The sequence below is a fragment of the Uranotaenia lowii genome, chromosome 3 (genome assembly GCF_029784155.1).
Source record: "Uranotaenia lowii strain MFRU-FL chromosome 3, ASM2978415v1, whole genome shotgun sequence".
In the NCBI taxonomy this organism is placed as follows: domain Eukaryota; kingdom Metazoa; phylum Arthropoda; class Insecta; order Diptera; family Culicidae; genus Uranotaenia; species Uranotaenia lowii.
In genome coordinates, this window is record NC_073693.1 from 178,224,049 (window position 1) to 178,247,597 (window position 23,549).

General features: G+C 35.5%; 1 protein-coding gene across 1 annotated transcript in view; it reads right to left on the reverse strand.

Annotated features, from left to right (window-relative positions):
- Positions 1 to 23,549, reverse strand: part of LOC129752880 (ankyrin repeat domain-containing protein SOWAHA) — a 326,016-nt gene that overhangs the window by 21,758 nt on the left and 280,709 nt on the right. Inside the window, exons 6-8 of the mRNA XM_055748667.1 lie at positions 11,853 to 11,942; positions 11,671 to 11,676; positions 2,433 to 2,505 (exon numbers count right to left, since the gene is read on the reverse strand). Coding sequence (XP_055604642.1) covers positions 2,433 to 2,505; positions 11,671 to 11,676; positions 11,853 to 11,942 — 169 coding nt within the window. The remainder of the gene's footprint in view (positions 1 to 2,432; positions 2,506 to 11,670; positions 11,677 to 11,852; positions 11,943 to 23,549) is intronic.

The following is a 23,549-nucleotide window of genomic DNA, read 5'->3' on the forward strand; positions in this document are numbered from 1 at the left end:
TATAATCACAGACAATTGTCAAAAACTTTTTGGGTCGAATCAAAGAATGTCGAAAATTCCAAATTTTTGTCTGAAACTTCGTCGTGAGAAATCTAAAATCGTTCACCCAGTTTTTTTTATTCGACTTTCCTCATTTCCGTCAATATTCAAGTACAAAAAATATTTACTTTTAATTATCTTCATTTTTGTTCAGAACTAACCTTTTTACAAATTTGATGAAATAGTTATATTTTCAAAAAAAAAAAAAGATCTGCTGAACATATTCATTATACAACTTTAGTTTTGCTTGAAAAGGAAATTTTTTTTTTCACTAACGGACTTAGAGATGCCTGTGATCATCCTACGATTGTTTTTTGCTCTTCCGATCCGCTTTCATGGAATAGAACAAAAAAAAAACCCAAACGTTACGTTTATCTAATAAATAAAAACTAAAATGAATTTAAAAGAACACAAAAAATGCTTATCATTCTATAAAAAGTTATCAATCTGAATGAATGGCAAATGCAACTACGAACAAGTGAAGTCATATCATATTGATCAAATTACTGACATATTTATCTTTTTTTTTATTTGTTTGGGTCAGTATTTTACGATGATTAGCAATCTTTAGTAAAAACATCGTAAATTTAAGTTTGAGAAAAGCTTCGCGGGCCGCGGGTTGCTCATCCCTGTTCTAGAATCGATGATATAGGTAGGGGAGAATGAGGATACTTGATCCCTGGGGATACTTGATTCCTTAGCTATATCTCCAAACTGGAATGTCGTACAAAGATCAAATGTTCTAGAAAAATGTGGCAAATGGAACAAAACAGCAATGGTTGAAGCTCAAAAATTTTTAACAAAATAAGTTTTTGGGTTATTGAACTTTGTTTGGAAAATTTAGGAAAATGTGACTTGAAGATCTTTTTTCATCATTTTAAAATGTTCCTAACATGGAAATATTATAACAAAAATATTTATTCCAATACATTAATCTTTCGAGTGTAAAATGAACTTCAAAATACAACATTTTCAAGCCGATGGAAAACTCCCAACTTTTTTCAGAAAAAGTTTTCTAAAATGTTGAGTTTGGGTTCAATTGATCCCTAATATATGGGTACAAATGATCCCGGTATATTCTTCTTCTCAATGGATCGTGTTCATTGCTGATTACCAGATTACTAATATTTATCCAATAGCCAATATTCATCCATCAATTATCTGAAGAAAAGGGCTAAAATAGTTGATTTTCTCTAGTTTATAAAAAATTGCGCCCGTAAGTATGCAATGTCATAAGGGTTGAGAATAAGCTATAGAATTTTTTTTTCTGACAATTATAGATTGTGAAATGAGAACAAACATGACTAACATAGTCAATTAACATTCTATCTTGGGGTTTTGTTAGATTTTTTCCATTGATAAGGGCTTTCTGAATAAAGGATCAAGTCTCCCTTAACTTCAAAAATATCGCAATTTTTTTTACTCCCACGAAAATGCTTCTAGTTCATCTACGGGTTCAAGTATCGGAGTATAGAAACTTGAAATTACACGCTGTCAGAAAATGTAAAAGAGTGCGAGTTGCTATTTTTTTCCAAAAAGATATGATGAAAATAAGAAAAGGGGATCAAGTATCCCCACTCTCCCCTATCTATTTTTGAGCGTTGGAACGTCACGAAAATTCTACTGTCTTTCAATCCATCATTTATTTAAATGGCATATATTGTCAATAGTTACAGGTCTCTTCAAATTAAAAAAAAATTGTGAATTATAAAGCAGGTAGTTATCTTTGATTTGAATTAAAAACTTGAAAAAAATTAAGTTCTTCATACTCCAATTTTGATATGAAAAATCCTCCATAATTTGTTGCCATTAGGCTACTTATCCATGATATAAATACAATGTTACTCAAAAAATCTTTTCACATGGTATATTTTATAGATTACCATCTTCTATCAAACAAATTCATAAGTCTTTCATAAAAACTTTTTTTTATAAAATTATTTTAAAAAAACTGTACTTTATTAAAATTTTCACCTCAATTATTTTTACTGTTTCATACGACGTAATAAAAGCTCACGCGAGATATTTTGATAACGTTCAATGAAAGTACTTTTGATTCCAATTTGTAGCACTTGAAATTCTGTATGTGTTCAATAAACCATAAAATTTATATACAATTTACCAAAAAATTGGTTTGCAAATGTTGTGACGTCACGTTGGAATGGGTCTTGTGTTTATTATAATATAAAAAAATTGTAAATTAAAAACAAAAAACTTGCGCGAGAAGGTTTAATTTGTTTGTTTTTTTTTGTAATTTGCTTCGTGATTACTTATTCCAATTTTGAGTCGAAATCAAATCTGAATTTTGACTCCAACTTTATTTTGAAAACAGAAGACAAAGCTCGATATTGAAATACAGAATCAAATAATAATTGTAACATATAGATACTCACTGTAGACGTTGCAAAGAAGTTCAAAAATGTCATTGCGTCCAAACTGCATCGCGATATGAAGAGCGGTGTATCCCTAGAAGTAGGAAGAGGAAAAAAAACGATGTTTAGATTTTCCGACATGTACTGGGCATTCGTCACGGTTTTGGGAACCGATTCGTAGCATTTCAGGTAACTAAGGGTTGATTTGTGATGGTCGTGTCGTCGATGAATCTGCAAGGGAGCCGAGATTTCCGAACCGAAAGAGTTAGAGGCGGGAAATTGTTGCGTGAAAAATTGGAATATTCAAACAAGTAAGCTACATTTCCACTTCTTAATTTTATACAATCACACCGGGGCGTAAATAAAGAGTAAGTTTTTTATTTGACTTTAAAATTTTGATTGACAGATGACAAGGAACAAGGAATTAAAATTATTACATTTTACTTCTGGATGGCCGTGTGGCGATAAAATAGCTGTGAAATTCAGGGAATATTATATTTTTATGTCTGAAAAAACGGAGTTTGCACATTATTCCGAATTTAGATTCAAACTCGACTGAGAATTCAGATTCCGAATTAATAAAAAAAAATGTAAATAACAAAATTAGTTCAAAACTTCCACTTGTTCCTACTTTATAAATAATCATTAAAACTTTTGTATACATTTTCGCTTCAAGCAGCAATAATATAATTAACAAGTGAAAAAAATATTGATTGAATTAACGGTTGAACGAATATAATTTGGAAAGCACCACTCCAAGCATATTCAACACGTACCTACCTACCTAATTGCTTCTTCAGCTGTTCTAATCATTCGCTTAGAGAATCAATGTAAGGATGAACATCAGTTGCCTGTAAACCACGAATGATTGGTGTTTGATGGTGTCGAGATGCTAAATATTTGCAGATGACAAACCGGATCACAATTTTCCCATTACAGTGTGTATCGAAGCGTGATGTAAACGTGCAAAATTAATACCACTCTATCCGGCACATGGGTGAAGAAGCATCACATTCTACAACACCACTTATCAATTAACGGTCTTGTCTTGGGTTAAATTATAATGAAACTTAAACTTCAATTCAATGCCCTGGTGCTATGGCGAAGGTGTATTTGGATGAAACGCGGCGCTGCCATGTGTGTAGTTTAGTTTTGTACTTCACTACAAGGTACTGACTGTGTTTCATCGGCTGGATGGGCTGTGGGATCCTATTTCGCACCGAAACGTAACGTTATACTGCCACAAACATTGCTTCCAGCATCCGACCGTCGTCGATGCCGAGGAAAACACACGAAGCATGAAGCTTGTACATAGGAAATTGAAAATTTAAAACAATATAGTTGATGTTCCTAACGCTATAACGTATCAATGGATTCATCGTTCTTCAGCGTCCTAAGTGGATTTCCAGAGGAATCCACAACTCTCAAGCCGAATCAGTTTGAAATGTTAGGTCTCTCTTCTCTACCACACACGAACACACGGTCATTTCATTGAAAACAACGGGACACAACTCCCTAGTTCCGAGCCACCCTCTTTTTGGGTCAAATGGGTGGCAATCCAGCCTTGCGAGTGAGCAACAAGAAGAAAATGAAATCGTCTTCAATTGTCAACACAGAACAAAACAATATTAGTTTTGGAGGGCAACCGCACCATTTTCTGAAATAGAATGTCTTCCTCGTCACTTTCATCAATTGATTATTTAGTAGGTCTAGTTTGCCTTACATTCGATAGAGAATCATTCAAAAGGATATGTTTGTTCTACATTTATAGGTTTTAAAATGTGTAGCCACTGTAGACATACAATGTGTTCACAATTTAAAGATAAAATTCATATCGATCTCAGTATTGAAAAACTCTTGAAAGTCTATTTTTATAAAAAAATCGTAATGTAAAAAAATGCAATGCGAAAAGGTTTCATCGGAATTTGAATTGAATGGACAATGGGGAAAAAAGTGTATACATTATTTCAGAAGAAAGCATGTTCGGACTTGAAAATTTTGAACGAAATGGTACGTATCTTTTGTGATTTTTTACGAGGAATCCAACTAATCGTATAAGATAAGTCTTATTTGGTTCAAAATGTTCAAGTCCGAATATGCTTATTCTGAACTATTAGAACTATTAGAAAAATGTAAGTGATTTCAGGGTAAAACAGGGTCATAACTCCTGTTCCAATGCGTGCGAAGCTCAAATAGGCTTCGTTGGATTCCTCGAAAAAAATCACACTAGATGCGTCCCATTTGGTTCAAATTTTTCAAGTCCGAACATGCTTATTCTGACTATTTGAAAAATGTGAGGGAATTGAGGGTAAAACAGCCATAACTCCTGTTTCCAATGAGTGCGGTAGATCAAATAGGCTTCGTTGGATTTCTCGGAAAAAAATCACACATAATACGTCCCTCTAACTCAAAATTTCAAAGTCCGAACATGCTTTTTCTGAACTATTTGAAAAATGTTGGGAAATTGAGGGTAAAACAGCCATAACTCCATTTTCCAAATCGTGCGGTGACTCAAACAGCCTTCATTGGATTCCTCGAAAAAAATCACACAAGATACGTTCCATTTGGTTCAAAATTTTAAAGTCAGAACATGCATTTTCTTAACTATTTGAAAAATATAGGGGAATTTAGGGTAAAAACAGCCATAGCTCTATTTTCCGAAGCGTGCGGTAGCTTAACCAGCCTTCATTGGATTTCACTGAAAAAAATTGAACAAGTAAGGTCTATTTTTGTTCAAAATTTTCAAGTCTAAATAAGTTTTTTTTCTGGATCGTTTACAAAATATTGGGGAATTAGGAGTTAAAAAGGCACTATAAGCTTGTGCGGCGTCTGAAATTACGTTCAATTGATTCTATGGACAATTTTACTGAAGGAAAGTACTTTTTCATGGATTTGTTTCGTGTAGGAGGGAAGATATTGAATTTCTTCGCGGTTTATACACTTTTTCCCCATTGTGCGCTGTTTGACGTCCAAGTCACTCCAGTCCTCATTAGTTGTTAGTTTATTTTGTGTTATCTATCAGAAAACTGACCATAATAAAGCGTTATACATCAGGTATACGAAAAGGAATAGGCTTAATAGCGGCATGTAATCCAAACAAACGGTAAAATTGTACCTAGCCTTTTTTCCAGAGACTTCATCCTATAGTTGAGAAACCTGAAAAACTTAAAAAAGGATGAGAAAATAAACTCTATATATGAAATATGGCACATCTAAAGCCAATACACAAATTGATTTTTAATCAAATATGGCATAAATCCTAAGGGAGACAAAAACAAATTAATAATCAATTTTCTTACTGGCGTAGGCACGCATGACTTTCCGGTCCAAAGTTTTGTCCACCAGACCCGGTTCGTGTCCAGATTTTTTTTTCCACAAAGCTAATTTCCTCTCTATACTTCCGAATCGAGTTTCACACCGCTCCAATGTTTACTTCTTTTATTTTCGCCAATTGACTCAGCGAAATGTTGAGGAAAGTACACCCTTTGTGCACGATATTTCTGCGTTTTTTCCGGGGAATTGCTTCCATTTTCACAAAAAATTTGAAAAGTGGAGCTCACGGAACTTAGAGTTTTAACTTATTTCATAAACAACAACACCCTGCAGAAAACAGCTATTTAAACATCATCCGAAATGAGCATTGTGCTTATAGACATAATGGAAGACCACAGACAAACAGACAGGACACTCCCGTTTCATTCTTCGCAAAACCATGACCTCAAACCTGTCTAGGTAATGTCGCCACCAGATTGCGCTTTTCCGCCATTGAAAAAAATATGTCATTCTCCATAATAATAGCCGTTTGTATTTGTTTATTCTTCCCTGACAACCAGACACTCTTACTAATAAATACCAAATAAAATCAATACTGCTAGAGATTTCAACATACAAATTATTATAATGTAAGCACAACAAGTAAACAAGAGACTGTTACCGGCATAAAGACTCGAGCTCTCGGGCAAAACGATGCAGGACCACCACATACAAGCATTCAAGCGGAACAAGAAAAAACATTGTATTGGATTTTCGTCCTAGTGGATAATTCGTCCCAGAAACAAGAAAAAAAATTGCCGTTGGTGGATTCGAACTCACAACAATTTTCTAACTTCATCTTGCTCCTTCGACAGCTTAACCAGTGTTATACCACCTAAGACAGATGGAGAACGATGGAAAATTTTCATAGTTTTTCTGCAACGCCAATCACCAAAAATCGAACAACTGCCTTGGCAAGAGATCGATATCGTCTTGGCCATTGAGGGTGTGGAAAAGTTTGAGCTCGTCGGCATACGCAAGTTTTGGGCCGTTCAAGAGAGTGAGTACAATAGATGACAAAAATTATCGGTCCCAAGTGGCTTCCCTGGGGCACACCCGAACAAGCGGAAAATTGTCTTGATAAGTAATTTTCAGTTTGCAATTCCAATGGCATTGAAATATTGAGAACTCATGATTGGAGTAAAGGTTGAATTTTGGATGTAAAAAAAAAAACAGATGTCTGCTCATGTGCATGTGTAAATATTCCATAACATCAGTATTCTGCTTAATGGGATCCTATAGTCTGCTTTTCTCCTATATCTTAAATTAATCAATGCATTTCTGCTCTCTCTTTTGTCGTAAGCTGCTGAACCTAGACCAAACTCTCTCTTACGGGTATACTTTTCCCAATGTTGCCGCTTCAAAGTAGTTTAATGAATGAGCCCAATCGAGCTGGGTACGCTCATTAGCGGCAAATATTCGTGCGTCAGACCAATGAGCGAAGCTAAATCAATGAGTTATTTCTCTCTGGATAAAAAGTGTTAAAAGACAGAATTTTTCGTTCAGAACCTTTTCTGCGTTGAATGCATATGTATGCTCTGTTTTATTGAATAACTCATCTGTATTCCATACATCTTTGAACATTAATAACGGCGCCGGCCACGTCCTTGTAGTCACTAGATTAAATGGAAATAGAGAGAAGAGGATTATGGAATTCATTTTGTGCTTGAGGATCGCGGTCACCTCTGCATCTTTACAAACAAGTTTGGTTGGAGATGTGGGTCAAATAGTTATTTATACAATGAAACACATTTTACCTGTCGGCATCTTATGGGACTCGAACCCAAATGTTTTCTTGCCGATACTGAGAATCGAACCAAGTACACCTGGGTTACCGGATCCACGCCAGCCTATCCGTTAGACCACCCCAGCGCTTCGAAGAAATAATTGGAAAATTCTTATTGAAAATTTTTTTCGAGGTGAAGGGTCGTAGATACTAAAATTTCCGTTCTGGATCTTAAGATAACCAAATAAAAAGGCCGAAATAACCCAACAAATTTAAAACTCAACTCAACTTTTATTTGCCGTAGCTTTCAACACACACTCGCTTGGTTGGCATTTTTGGTAAGGAAGGTAGTCAATTTTGGTTTCGTTATTGCCTTCGCCCAATCGTTGAAAAGGAAGACAAGAGCAGCAGTTTTGTGGACATCAGATAACACACAATGTTTGGTCACGACTTTTCCATATGGGAAGCCAGAAGCCAACAGGCTGGAATTGAGATTCAACCGGCATAATTAAACAATTTTATTCCAAACAAATTAGTTTTTAATTCCAGAGAGAGCAATATTTCTGCTTTTATGATTGCTCACGATCAGACGGTAGGCATTTGTTTGCTCCATCGGACAAACTGTGGTAGGTCTAAGGGTAGGGAATGGCAGAAAAAAAAGCGGATCGAAGGTCAATGCTAGAAGTAAGCAAACACCGCGTGCTTTCGCAAAAAAACAGCAAGAAGAAGCCGGCTTTTGCATGGACAATAAAAATTATGAATACTTGCATGCATAATTCTCGTAGCCATTCAAATTAGTCACACATAAACAATTAGAATAATGTGTGTTTGGTCGTTTCTGCGGAAAATCGTTTTTCACCAGCTCCATCATCGTTTATCAGCATGAATGAACGCAAAGAGAAAATTGTACTTTACAATGGCACAAATAGTCCAGTGATTGATTGTGCGAATTTCTATAACAGTATGGAAATATATCTCATGTCATATATTGTTTCTCTTCTCCAACTGTAAGGCCTGTTAGCAGTGATAAATGCAATGGAGCACTTTAGAGTACAAGCAATGCTGTTGGATTACTGGATGAATCTGTTCCACTTTTGCAAAAAAAAACAGCATGTAACATGTGAGCTTTATATCTTCAAAATTGAAATATGTCTTCGCCAACAGATTGTCAAAAGGATTGAATCCAATAACTTTTCGCGCCCTTTGCTACTGCCGTGTGAGTCTGACGATAGGCAAGTAGGTATCATTTATTGGGTTACTTCGGGATCAATTTGAGCTGATCCGTTGCAGGGAGCAATGGGAACCGGTTGCGGAACGACAACAAATCAATTTCAATGCATTAAATTCTCCCCTAGTTTAAAGTTTTTTTTCCACCGCATGACAGAAGAGAAAAAGCTTGGAAAAGTACAATTTTTGAACATTTTCAAATAGATTCGTTTCGCTCATCAGAAAGTATGTGTGACAACATTATAAACATTGGTTGCGCCGTATCTAATTTTAAGCTCGCCCTTCCGATTTTACGATTTTTTTTTATTTCCGAATTTCCAAATCAAGATTTTGATATTTTTGTACTGCAATGAGTATGTTTTTTCTTCTCTTATAAACGTCAGAACATTTAAAATTTGATAACATTTTTTTATTATTTTAGGAAATAAGGGACTTTGAGGTTGTTGGTTAAACGGTTAAACGTATTTCCATATCTCGCCATACGTTTGGCAACATATTTATATCATAACAGTTCTTATTTTTCGTGATGAAAAATTCTCTGACGATTTATGCTACCTATAAATTGAAATTTTTGCTAATATAGACCAGGACCATATTGTAGTTCAATAGAATTTAGAATTGTCATCTTCTAAGTTTATAAGTCTTATAAACTTCACTATTTCATGTAAGCATCTGGGATAAAAAAAAATAATTCTCTGGACCCTATTGATTTTTTAGATTCTTATGTCTCCTTTAACCTTAATTAAAATCTATATTTGTTTCGGTGCTTTAACTCATCTTCGAGATTACATACCGTCTTAAGTTTTGGAGTATAGTAACTTGATATTATATGTTGCCAGAATCTTTTAACATCTGTGTGTTTCCAGTTTTAAAGCTCATAATTCAGATTTGGAATAAAGGTGCAGATTTAGCACAGATTTGGATTTCAGAATTGAAGGTTAGATTCAGATACAGAAAAATATCAAATTTCAGACTTTGAAATTCAGAACTAAGAATTCTAAACTCAAAATTTACAGTATACTTTGGTTTTTTGTTTAGAATTCAGATTTGAGAAACAGTCGAATTTTTATCTTCTTAATTTCATTGAAGTACTGTTATTGTAAATTCCTAGTTGGATCTTTCAATGGGACCTTGAAAATTGAACATTGATGCTGATAGATGATTTCGTTTTAAATTTTGATCTAGGTTATTTAATGATTTTTTTTATTTAGCCTTTTTCCTGGATTTAGCTTTTAACTTAGCCACTGAATCTAAAACAGATTCTTTATAAATTAAAACTTATATTTGAGGCCCTTGAAGCTTAAGGGGTATATGTACATGAAAAATAAATGCTATAAAACACGCATTTAAGCTGTTGTGTTTGGCCATTTTCCATACATTTTTTGATAAGTTGTATTTTTCTTTCAAACGTAAAAGTATGTAAATAAAATCCTAAAAATCTAAAAAAATCACCAAATCGTTCAGCATTATCAACTGAAAATCGATATGTTTTGCACTTATCCAGCAGCATTATCGACTCTAAATCTGCTAAATCTAAAAGCTTTGCACTAATCCAGAGACTCTGGCTCTTTAAAAATAACATTAATTAGTATACTCTTGTGAATTTGTCGTTTGATGCAAACCTAGCCGAAACTCCTTTATCGATAAAATTTAAAATTCAAATGTCTCACTCGTAAATTTCATTAGAAGAATAATATTTTTTGGTATTCAATGAATTATAATTTTATTATATTTATAATTATATTTATTTAATACTTTTTTTTATGTGGACCTTTATCTGAAACGTGGTTCTTAGAAATTAAAAAATATATACATCGAATGATTTTTTCATTTAGTCATTATAGAAGAAAAAATTCTAGAGGTAAGATTTGCTTCTTCACTTTTTACTAAAAGCATTATTTCATTGGATCTCTGCTCAGTGTGTTGTAAAGGCAAACCAAGGGGCAGTAAGCAAGCAAATAAGCTTTGATTTTTGTCTGTTCTTAAAATTGACACTGGGAAATCAAGATAACGGCCACAAACTGTCGCTGATCGCCGATGTCGGCAAGTCAAGTCAAGTGAAAAAATAAAATAAAAAGATCGGAGATAAACGCCAACGCAAGTGCTACGGGTTTGATGAATGAACTCGTTCTCCCGGCACATCGTGTTCAGATATAAAGAATATCCCGAGCCTTAATTACCTATCAGCGGTAGACCATCTTTATACCTCATCAGAGGGCAGATGAAAAAAGGGTTTTAATGTGGCGGCGGATTTTACGGCTCGAACATTGACGAGAGTGTCATTTCTGAAATCCACGACGGATTTGTAAGTGGGAATCGTTGTGCTGCCGTAATCTCGAAAATGACTTATAAACCTTTGCGACATTTGAACAACATTCAGAATGAATTTTTTCTACTATAATATAAATAGAGGCGTATGCGTCAATTTGTCGCTAATGTTATTTGAAACAGATACCCATGTTAGACTGCAAGAGTGTTTATTCACGGCCTCGTGTAGCGGACGAATTCGGAACATTAACCTGTTGAAGCCACTTCCAGGGGCAACTATTTCATTCATCTTTGGGGAGTTTTTTTTTTCGTTGATTGGGAATAAAAGAGACACTTCCAGCTAATTTATCTGGCATTTCTTAATGAAATTATAAATACTAATTAGTGATTTTTCAATTCAATGTTCAACGTCGATCGTCCGAAACTACGATACGATGCCGGCGGTCGAGGAGCATAATAGTGAACAGGGGCTTTCTTCAGATCAAAACCTGTTGATTGTGATGATAGAGTGTCGAGGTCACTCCAGGAATAAATTTAATTAGCGACCTGGCTTTTGTGAGTGCTTCTGTTTTGATCGCTAGGTTAAACGAAACGGTTCAACTGCAGAATTGCTCAATTCTATTAGTGACTTTCTTCTATTGCGAATAGGAAGGTCAGGTCATATCAGTGGGGTTTCGAAGGTTATGATTATGTTATTAAGATAGGATCAAGTGGTAGCTTACTCACCCCATTCTGTTGACGATGCGATACGAGTGTTTGTCGAATTATATCCGGCGAAAGGCGCACATTAACAGGAGCACGGTGCCAGGCCACATACCACACAGAACGAAACAGTGGAGAATGAAGACATGCGAAAGAAAAATTGTTTTTGAAATGTATACTCTGTTTGATAATTTCATAATTAATACCGTTCTAGCGTTGACATCTGCTTTAAGAGTTCCAGCTACCAATTTTACGACGTCTTCATTGCCATGCTTGGCGGCCCAGTGGAGTGCGGTCTGGAAGAAACGAAACGGAATAAAAAGTAAATAACTAAGAATTTTCAGTTTAGCAGTAAGGTGTTTTTTTTATTCTTTGTCTGGTTCTACATAATTCAAATAAAGGTAGATATCTAACAAAAACGAGTATCTAGAAAATTTTATTCGATTTGCTGATTTTTTCCATTTTGTTTTGCTGAAAAATCTACAGAAGAACTGGCAATATCCGGCAAAATACCATAACGGTAGAGGTAAAAAGTAAAAGGGTTTTAAATGTACCTATGGTATAAAGAAACTAATCAAGTCTCTTTCAAGATGTACCGTGAACGGCCCTTATTCTGCGCAGTTAAGGATTTTTCAATAATGAGAGCTCAATTTTGGAGCAAAAATGTGAATTATTTACAACATTTGGGAAAAATGCAAGTGGCCCTTATGCTGCGCACTTTTTTTATTTGTTCCTAACTCTGCGCATATGTCCCATATTCTGCGCACCCAAATAAAACCAATATACCATTCCGTGCTGGTAAGACAAACATTTTATTTAATTAAAATGTATTCAAAAGCATGTTTTACTCTTAGTAAAGTATTGCAAATTATGAAAAAGGGCCAATTCAAGCCTTGGATCTTTGATGCTCATGTGACACTTACTTTCACTATTTCTTACACTTGCTATATGTTACTTGCAGATGCTTTTTTCCTGCAGCTCGCTTACCAAATATTTGTTGACCGATCATGTTTTTCGCCGGATTTGGTCCAATTAACTTGTTTCGTTGGTGTGCAGTGCAGACTATTCCGACATACAGAAGCAGTTCCTGCGGGCCACAAAATCGCCCCAGCTGGGGGAACCACGCGCTGTTTCATTTGGCTTACTATCAGTCAGTATCCGTTAGTCAACGAGTGCGAGTGAGCGGGTTAACCGTGTGAAGCTTCGCGTAGTTCCCCCAGCTGGGGCGATTTTGAGGCCCGCCGGATCTGCTTCTGTATGTCGGAACAGTCTGTACAGTTGGGACTGAAGGAATCACACGCGAACACGATAGAGAACGCAAATCAAGATTTTCTTTTTTTTTGTCGACAAAACATATACCCCCTTAATCTGCGCCGCGCGTGAGGTGACGATAGTCGAGTCGAGTCGAAGTCACGTGAGTCTTGTCACCTTATTCCCGAAGCCGATGTGACAGAGGTTCATGCCCAGCTGACTACTAGATTAGGATAAGAAAGCAAGAAGTTTATTCTAAAAGACGTTTCTCACCTAAAGCGACTACTGGAATCGGATGACTAGGGTGATTCGACTATCGTCACCTCACGCGCGGCGCAGAATAAGGGGGATAGATTCGAAAGGACTCCTAAGAAACTCTCAACAACTTTACGGATACCCAATCTTCATAAAACTTATTGGAAAACTGTAATTAAAAGTCTCCTAACTCCCTGCATTCAATTCCTTGCAGCTTTAACATCAGTTCTCTCCGGCGCTTTTCATTCTGCGCATTAGGAACATAAGTAAACAAATGGTGTCAAGTTCTGCGCATTAGTAAAATCATTGTTTTGATTTGAGAAACCATTTTTTTTCAATTTTTTTTGCAGTCATGTTCAGAATGATTTTTCTTCACTTAGAGGCATTTTCTATGAGAATACTCTGTTTAACACTGTTTCATTTTATCTTTTTTTTCCCTAACACTTAAGCTGTACTGCTAACGGCGGCCTTTTTTCTACGTTTCCGTCCTACATTTATTTTGAATTTTTCCATTTCTCGCGAACAATTCATCAGATTTCAAAATAATTGGGAGCATTTTTAAGATAAACAGTAACTAAAGAGATTCAGCTTGTTTCATGGATATTTTGTTCATCACATCTTGAATATTTCTGTTTGAATATAAAAATGCGCAGAGTTTGGGACGGCGCAGAATTAGGTTCCGTCACGGTATCATTTGTTAAACAGCAACCGGTGAGCCAAACAAGTAATGTATGTAAATACATCTGGATTTGTAGAATTTTTAAAAATAAAAAAAATATCCCAAATATATACACGGGTTGACGTGGAACCGCTGTGTTGGAATGGTACCCATTTTTCTTCCGATTTTTTGCCGGCGTTGTTTTAACCGTCATCATGGGCCGGGCAGAAACAACCATTCAGAGTTCATGGGTATCGGAGCTAATCAAAGCCTGCTTATCATTGAAAATTTGAAAGTGGGAATTTTTGGCGGGTTTTTTTTCTCCTCTTGTGGGGCGAACCACGCTAGGCCTACTAAAGTCTGCTTCATTTAATATTGGAACAAATTCTTTTGCTCATTGTGGCGCTCCTAGTGGACGGATTTGGAAACTTTTTTCACCCACGTGTCGGGAAATTCATTACCTTTCACCATGTATTTATGTCATAACACCAAACGATAGCATTTTGTAAAAAACCGCCATCGAAGCCGAACGGAGAGATCAAATTGTGTACAGTTTTCTTGAAAATCCATTGTTGTCGGCATCGAAGCTAGCTAAACAGCTTAAAATGCCCAGAAATACCGTATGGCGTGTTATCAAGCAGTACAAGGAAACATTGACGACGGCTCGGAAGCCGCATTCGAAGCGTCGGAGTGGAACTGTCGACCGGAAACTGCGTGGGAAAGTCATCAAGGCCGTCAAGAGGAATCCCAATCTTTCAGACCGCGATTTGACCAATAAGTTCCAGGCCGCTCACAGTACGGTGCGACGAATTCGTCTCCGGGAAGGAATAAGGTCATTCCGAGCCAGCAAACAGCCAAATCGGACGCTGAAGCAGAACAATGTGGCCAGAATCCGTGCTCGAAAGCTGTACGACCAAGTGCTGACCAAGTTCGACGGATGTAAAGTCTGCTTCATTTAATATTGGAACACAAACAATTGCGTGTAGTTCAGTCATTTATTAACGAATTCATAATTTGTTTTTCATACAAATGTAGCATTTTCTTTACTCTTTCATAAAAAAAAATTAAAAAAATTATTCATTGCTGTTTCGAAGAGATTCTCGTACTCGTACTCGTAAGAAAACTGTGCACAATTTGATCTCTCCATTCGGCTTCCATGGCGGTTGTTTACAAAATGCTATCGTTTGGTGTTATGACATAAATACATGGTGAAAGGTAATGAATTTCCCGACACGTGGGTGAAAAAAGTTTCCAAATCCGTCCACTAGGAGCGCCACAATGAGCAAAAGAATTTGTTCCAATATTAAATGAAGCAGACTTTATTGTGTGGTGATAGCTACAATTCTATATGTAACAATCACTGCAAAGTAGTAGGCCCGTGAGGAACAAAACGATGAAATGTGATGAAAAGTTTTTCAAATTAAAATTACCTTCCGTTCATTTTTAACATCTTTCACCTTATTCCAATCTTCTATCCGTCTATAATCTTTCAATTCTTAAATATTCGTTCTTAAAGAATATAAAATTTCACCGATATTGCCGATAGAATAATTTCATAAAATAAATTTACGGTGATTAACTTAAAAAATAAATAAAAGTACAAAAGATGTTCAATTTTCTTCTATTTCTTTCCATTTTTCTCCAGGGTCATCAAGATCCTCAGTTGATTATTTTAAACCAGATGCTATGACCACATGACGAGATCATTTTCGAGAAGAGTTCCCTCTGATTTTCAAAATGTCACCTGAACTGAAAGGACATCTGATGACTGGTCGCTTCTAGGGCGTTTATCACCAAAGAGAATGGGTTCCTGTGCAATCTGGGACAAAACACGGCGACAGATGTGCAAAGCAATTCGAAATTGCTTATTTGATATCGAATTAGATGAAATTCGAATTTAAGCAAGATATCTTAAAAATAGTTGTTTAAAAGACCGATGATCTTTAACCTTAAGCATACCATTCTTTTTACCACACAATCGGGCAACTGAAGATGTTTTTTTGAAAAATTAAAAAAAAAAATGGCACATCTGAACAAAATTTTGGCCAAAAACATACAAGAAAGAAGGGAAGAAAATAACTTATCGTATCTACGGATTGAATAAAAATGTACGTAAATTCAAAATCTTTTCAAAATTTGTAAAAAAAGTGAGTTTTCAATTTGATTTCGCAAATAAAATTCGGGACTTTTTCAACGATATCTGGGCATCCCGGCTAGATTTGCCTTATCTCGAATTATTGGATTTATAGGCAAGCCTGGATATATCAAGTGAATCTGGAATAAACGATAATCAAAGCATAAAGCTATCTTCAGTGAAAGATACACGGATACTCTTGAGATGTTCTACTGAAATCATAAGTTTTTGATGATTGTGCAGTTTTTTCTGCATTGCTTTTGGCAATTTTATTTGACAATTATGTTATTGAATATATTTCAAGATTAAATATTCGGCCTATAAGGCCGAATACGTACCTCAACTGTTCGATGAGCCGAATATTCGGCCTAACGGTTTTTGCGCGGTATTCGGCCGGCCGAATATTCGATACATCTCTAGTTTTAAACTGATTGATCGTGCATAGCTCGATTTCCTCACCTCAAATAGCTTTAATAAATGAATTATTAAAATAACTGTTCTGGGAAAACTTATAAACATGGTATATTATTTGGTTTTGATTTGTTGGCCCACATTTTATTTTAAATACTCCACAATCCCTTACATTTGAATAGGAATGGACATGCCAACAGGTTCATTTAACCCTCATCCGTCCCTGAAACTTTTACCCGTTACAGTCCTTGGAGTGTCAATTTGACACTCCTGACTAAAACCAATACATCTCTCTTGTTTCTGAACAGATTTTTACAAAATTTATAGTTTTGAAAACCTTCTAATGTAACTCAAATATGTTTCTCAGACATTATTTACCTCCAACGAAGTGTTCCGCTATTCAAAATCTAAGAAAAAATCCGAAAAACAAGCTTCGGAAAAAAAAGTAAACCAGCTACGGAGCTCTCAAAAAAAATTTCATTGAGTGTTCGAGAAAGCTGAAGTTAAAAGCTATGCGTTGGATAGAAGTATAGGGGAGAATGAGGATACTTGATCCCTGGGGATACTTGATTCCTTAGCTATATCTCGAAACTGGAATGTCTTACAAAGATCTAATGTTCTAGAAAAATGTGTCAAAATGAGCGAAATAACAATGCTTGCAGTTTAAAAATTTTTAACCAAATACTTGTTTGAGTAATTGAACTTTGTTTGAAAAATTTCACAAAATGTAACTTGAAGATCTTTTTTCATCACTTTAAAATGTTCCTTACATGGGAAAATTATGAAAAGAATATTTGTTCCAATGTATCAATCGTTCGAGCTTAAAATGAACTTCATAATGCCATATTTTTAAAGCAATGGAAAACTCTCAACTTTTTTCAGAAAAAGTTTTCTAAAATGTTGATTATGGGTACAATTGATCCCCTAGAGTTAGGTACAATTGATCCCCCTTCCAAACGGCATATTCTTCTTCTGAATTGATCGTTAGATTGCTGATAACGAAATTACTAATATTTATCCTAAAACTAATATTTATCAAACAATTGTCTGAAGAAAAGAGCAAAAATAATTAATTTTCTCTTAATTATAAAAAAGGCGCCTTTAAGTATGCAATGTTATTAGCGTTGTGACAAAGTAATAGAATTTTTACTTATGTCTGCTATAAATTGTGAAATGAGAACAAACATGACCAAAATAGTCAATTAACATTCTATCTTGGGGTTTTGTTTGATTTTTGTACAAGGATTAGGGCTTCCTGAATAAAAGATCAAGTCTCCCCTAACTTCAGAAAAATCTCAATTTTTTTACTCTCACGAAAATGCTTCTAGTTCATCAACGGGTTCAAGTATCGTTCTAATTTTTGGAGCATAGAAACTTGAAGTTACAAGCTGTCAGAAAATGTCAAAGACGGCGAGTTGCTAAATTTTTCCAAAAAGATATGGTGAAAATGAGAAAAGGAGATCAAGTATCCCCACTCTCCCCTATATTTTTTTATTTTTTTAAGATCCTAACCAAATAAAATTAAAAAAGTGGTGTAAAATCTGTACTTTTCGATCGATGAACCGTCAAAATTGTTAAAGTCATACCAGATAAATTTAGAATAGAGGATTGAAAAGTTCGACGAATTTTCAAAGGAAGCTGTTTTTCGAACTTTCTATCAATTTGCAATTTCTCAGATTTTTTTGCATTTAAATTCAACTTTGCACGCGAGTACATAATCGTTTTCCGTAATACATTTTTATTCACTAGAAAGGTAATTTTATACCGATTCTATTGAGTGATGTAATTACATTAGTGCTGCGATACTGAGTTACATTACGAGGTCAACAAATCAGTTGATAAACAAGAGAGATATAGCGATTTTTAGCCAGGAGTGTCAAATTAACATTTAAGGTTTGATTAGGAAGTTTTTTTCCTGGCTTTCGGGGTGCGTCCATAAAAAAAAGTAATGATGCAAATTAAAGATTTCAAGAATTCATTGAGGGTCCCCTAAGAAATCGTATTATTTGGATGCACCCAAAGAAAGTTATAAGCCGCAAAACTCCTTAGAATGTCATATTGACACTCAAGAGCAGATTAGGGTTAAACGGTTAAACCTTTTCTAATTTTAGGAAGGTTATGGAAGTTTATTTTAAAACTGTAAATTCGAAACCAGAATTTTTCCACTTGACAGATCGCCGGGTTATGAGCTAATTATAAAAAAATCACTTTTCACTTCAAGATATTGATTTATTCTTTTGTAATTTTTTTTTCAAACATGATCAAATAATTTTGAGCTTTCTGAGCAAGTGTCGATCATACAATAATCTAACGATCTTCACATTAAATTTGATTTTCAACGAATTATAAATTTTTTTTTTAAGTTTTGATGGTGAGTGGGTTTAAAGTTTGTTCGAATTTTGTGCTTGGAACCTGTAAAATAAACCAAACTTAGCAGACAATATTTGTTTTCCAGTTTTCCCAGTTTTCTTTTACAGATTTCTATCTCACAAGCTGCGAATAAAATTTATCGGGCTCGGAGCGAATAAAGTTGCTAAGGAAAGTGAACGAAATCTTCCATCGTTTTTCCCCCACAGACGACATCACAGTGCGCACCGTGGCCGGGCGACTCTGAATTGCCTGGCGCCACCTCGTCATGTACTTTGTATAGCTATAATTTCAATTGCAAAATTTTTTTCAGCCACCTCGCTCCGGATGCCATCCTACGCGGAAAAAAGGGCCATTTCCGAAGGTGATGCGAGGACTGGAAAGATTTCACCAGAAAACAAAAGTGCATTCCCTTCGTTTTTTTTTCCTGCAGACTTACGGTGAGCATCGACATCATCAAGTTTTGTACCAAGAAGCCAAGCGAAAAAAGGGTAGAAATTTTAGAACTCCGTGTGGGCATTTGGGCTTCTTAGTCTTGAACTTTGTCTTTTTCCTCCACGATGCAATGGGTAAAACTCATGATGGAAATTGCGAACAGATCAACCGAACCATCGACAAGAGACTGACTTCGTGATCCTCGAGCAAACTTAACGCGTTGACTTTGGCCGTCCAGCTTAAGAGTTTACATTACGCCAGAGACGAGTTGCTACAGTCGTTTGCAATAAATCATAACCGTGGGACAAAACTATAAATTCTCATTTTGGATGTATCCTTGCAAAATTTTGCCACAAACACATTAGGTTAATGCCAGCGAGCATAAATATTTTTCACCCGGGCGTGTGTTTTCAACAGCTCAGTTTGCATAAAGTTACCAACCATCATCGGTAGCCACCGAAAAACAACTCAACTTTTGAAGTAAAAAGAGCCACTCAGTGCTGATGACATGGAAAGCACACGCGATACATAGGCTTAAACACACTTGTGTGACAATTTTTCCAGGCTCGACGCTGGTAGTGATTTTATCTTGTACTATAATTGTCGTCATTATTTTGATTTCTCTTTGCGCTTGAATTTTTGTTCGGTTGGCTTTGCAGCTTTTGTGGAAAGAGACTTATGATGGGAAGACTGAATATCCGAGTAAAATTGTCATAAATTATTCAAAACACAATTTGGAAGCACTAGTTGTTGCCTTAGTTGTGAGGAATCGAGAGCGTTGGGTTTTTGAAAAAAAAAAAAAGAAAAAAAGGGACTATATAAGCTCGACGCGTGAATGTTGTATTCGTGTTGGCGCCCGACCATTATTGACTGTAGAATAAGAACAAAAACAACTGCCTTCAATAGTTCCGGTTCCGTCGAAAAACGGATGGTGTGCCAACGACTTGACAGATGATCGTTTTGTGTGTAATTATTTCTTGCAATGTGACCTCAAGGATCCATCTTATCAAAGAGAATAACATCATAGATTTGAAGATTCGTACACCTGTTTAAATTATAAATCACTTGCCGTCAACGCCATCACTCTTTGTTTACCGATTTCAGTTGATTTCGTTTGTGTTTGAATATACACATAGCATAGCATTAATATTTAGAATTTAGCGTCATTTTTTTAATAACGGACGGACTCGATACTCCGTGATTCGATTCTCAGTACATTATCAATTGATGATTCGTTTACTTTTTCCGTGATTATATTAACATTTAAAATAAATAAGAAACCAAAATTTCCAAAGTTTTTATTTTGATTCATACAATTTTTTTAGAACAAAGGTTGTATCTACTCCATTTCCCTGAAAACGTTTGCCCAGAATGAAAAAAATCCCAAAATGTTTTTTTTTAATTTGATCGGCCTTATCGGTGAACAGTGATGTCCTTTTTAGAAAGAACATCTTAAGATTATGAAATTCTAGAGACGGGTAAAAAGTTAGCAGAAATGAAAGATGGTGACAACCCCAGTTGTAACGAACGCGATGATAACAAACTAATATGCAGATCCGTTTCTGAGTAAATAGAAAATAAATATTGCTTTTTTATCGCAGTTTTCGTGCAGATGGGCAGTTAAGATTATTTGCTATCGGATTAACCATTGAAATTAGTAAATTTCCTTTACTAAGACTGTTTAAATAGCAAACTTAAACATGCTTGCAAATACCACTTTTCAAAAATGGTCGGGTGCGTAGAAAAGGTACATTTTGTCGGAAAAATTACTGTAAAAGATTATACTTTTGTGAGTTAAGTATTTGAGAACGTTTTTAAACCAAAATGAAACCAACTGGTCCAATCCCGAAGCGAAAAGGCGTGGTTTTCGGAAATCAGTATTTCATAGCGCTGTTTTCACCGGGGATCCAGTTTTTACATTTTTTATGGCCTGTTTGACATGCTGACTTCTTTTCGACCGATAATTGCTCTTGCCAAGGTCTTTAGATGACATATGATGGATCAAATCGATGAAAAATTTTTACCCGTTTTAGCAACATTTTTTTTCAAAACTTTTTTAACTCAAGCCCTTCGACTGTAATTCACTGATTTTCTTCTAGATGGTTAAAGCAAAAATAATCCATTACAGGATCCGGAACTCCAGCGAAAAACGACGGACAAAATCCAAAAGCGCCACCATCAAATGCAGCGGCAGAAATGCAACTATTTAGCAAAATACGCTAAGGAAAAAAAAAACAAATTTATATTACACTGTCAGAAATAACTAGCAATTTGAGGGTTCATTTGCACAACAATCACACTGAGGTCTTTCTCTACGTGGTCTTGGCTCTCCAGAATTAGCACGGTTTTTCGGTATCAGAGCCTTCAATCGCTATTCAAAGAAGCTTTTTTTTCCTTGGGTGCTGTTCAGATACCACTTGGACAGATAAATGAGATTTTAAACCCCCTCCTCCCCCTCCGTGGTCAAGCGTGGAAATTTGGTAAACCCATACCCCCGTCCCCAGATGTGCACGTGGACAGATTTGAATTTTTTTTTTCAAATCTCATTTGACAGTTAGAAAACACTTCTTTTTGCTATGTTGTTATTGAAATGGCTGATTTGGGAAAAAAAAACGAATTAGCACTTCCTGATATAAAATAATTTAAAAAGTTTTAAATTTCTAAATTATCCTATATATCACATGCTTTCAAGTGGCTACTAGTTAGTTGTTTAAACATAAACTGGAAAGCTTTGCAAATTTAAGATTTTGATTTAAACATCTTTATAAAACTAGATAAAATTTATCAGCATTTGAATGAATTAAACTAAATCAAATTAAAACCTTAGAAAAAATCTGTAATATATCATAAATCAGGATCCCAAGCCACGTCTTATAAACCCTTAACCGCAATAATTTGGAATCAATGATCAGGCTCAACGAGATGTGCAATACAAATTAGTTATCTGTTTTAATGGAAGATTTTTTCTTATTGAGGAATCTGAATGCGCTAAAACGAGTGAGCTTCTCATTTGAATTGAGTCAGTGGCATGCAAATGTATTCCAAAATTTAACAAAAGCATATTAGAGTGAAAAATTCAATTATCGAGAAATTTTGACCTTTTCTGTCAGTAGATGATGTTGAGGTTTGATAAAAGATTGTCCGTTGGCATTTATATGCAACATTTCAAGAGCTAGGTATCTTTGAATATATTATTTTTGATTAAAGAGAAGCCTAAAAAAGACTCCACTTTTAAAAACGGTTAAAATTTTCGAAAATGTTGCGAGTTATGAACTATTTTCTGCGGAGATTGTTTACTATTTTTAGACTTTGTTTGATGTACATTAACAAAGGGTCTCAACCGTGTTGATACACTAAGGCAAACATATTCCCATCATTACATTTGTGCCAAACATTGTAATTTTCGAAACATTGAAAGTGTCCGTATTACACGACTTTCCCCTACCATCTTTTTTGAAGGATTTAGCCGTAGATCGGATTGGATAAAACCAACTAGGTACAAGGTTTGACGGTTAAATAAACGGTTTTATTAAATAAATGATTTTATCAGGAGAAAATTCGTTCTTAAATACTATCCTATTCTAAGTCATGGCATGCTGAGGTTGTCTGTCGTTATCCGGAACTGCATGTTCAACATTTCTGTCGCTCGCACTGCAAGTTTTCGCTTGTGGGGCGAATCACGCTTGGCCTACTAATGTGTGGTGGTAGATGCAACTCTTCCTGTATCTACCATTTCATAGTAGTTGGCCCGTGCCGAACAAAAATTTGGTATGTGGTGATAATGCTTCTAATAAATTCTACCCGCTCATTTTCACCATCTTTCATTTTTTCTAACTTTCTATCCGTCTATAAAAAAAATCAAAATTTTATGATGTTCTTACTAAAAAGGACCTCTTAATACCAATAATCCCCAGAATTTCAATCGCCAGAAAAAACACTTTACCAGAACTTTTTCCCCAGGCGGACTCCAGGAATTCTCCAGAAAAAAAATTCGCCAGAATGAACCATTGCCTACAATTCTTTTCGACAAATAACTTTTCCCAGAAAAAAATTTATAGTTATCCAAACTGGAGTATTAACAAATTAAAGTTTTTTTTTTCCATAATAATTAGATTTTCAAAGTTTTATATTTTTCGACAAAGCCTCAAACATCGAAGATGTAGGGGTCGAGGCGGCACAAAGCCACCAAAGCTCCCAAATCCGAGGTGACCGCCGACCCGCTCTGTCAGAAGCGACGGACCTTAAATTGGTCCAGGTTTAATGGGGCTTCCTAGGCCTGCGTGAAAACTAGGGTGCCGGTGATCTCTTAGCTCCGTCCGCCACGCGACAGTGTGAAGGCCTTTTAAGTTCAAACGCGCAGCGTGAGAAGTCGGCTACCAAACCAATTTCCAA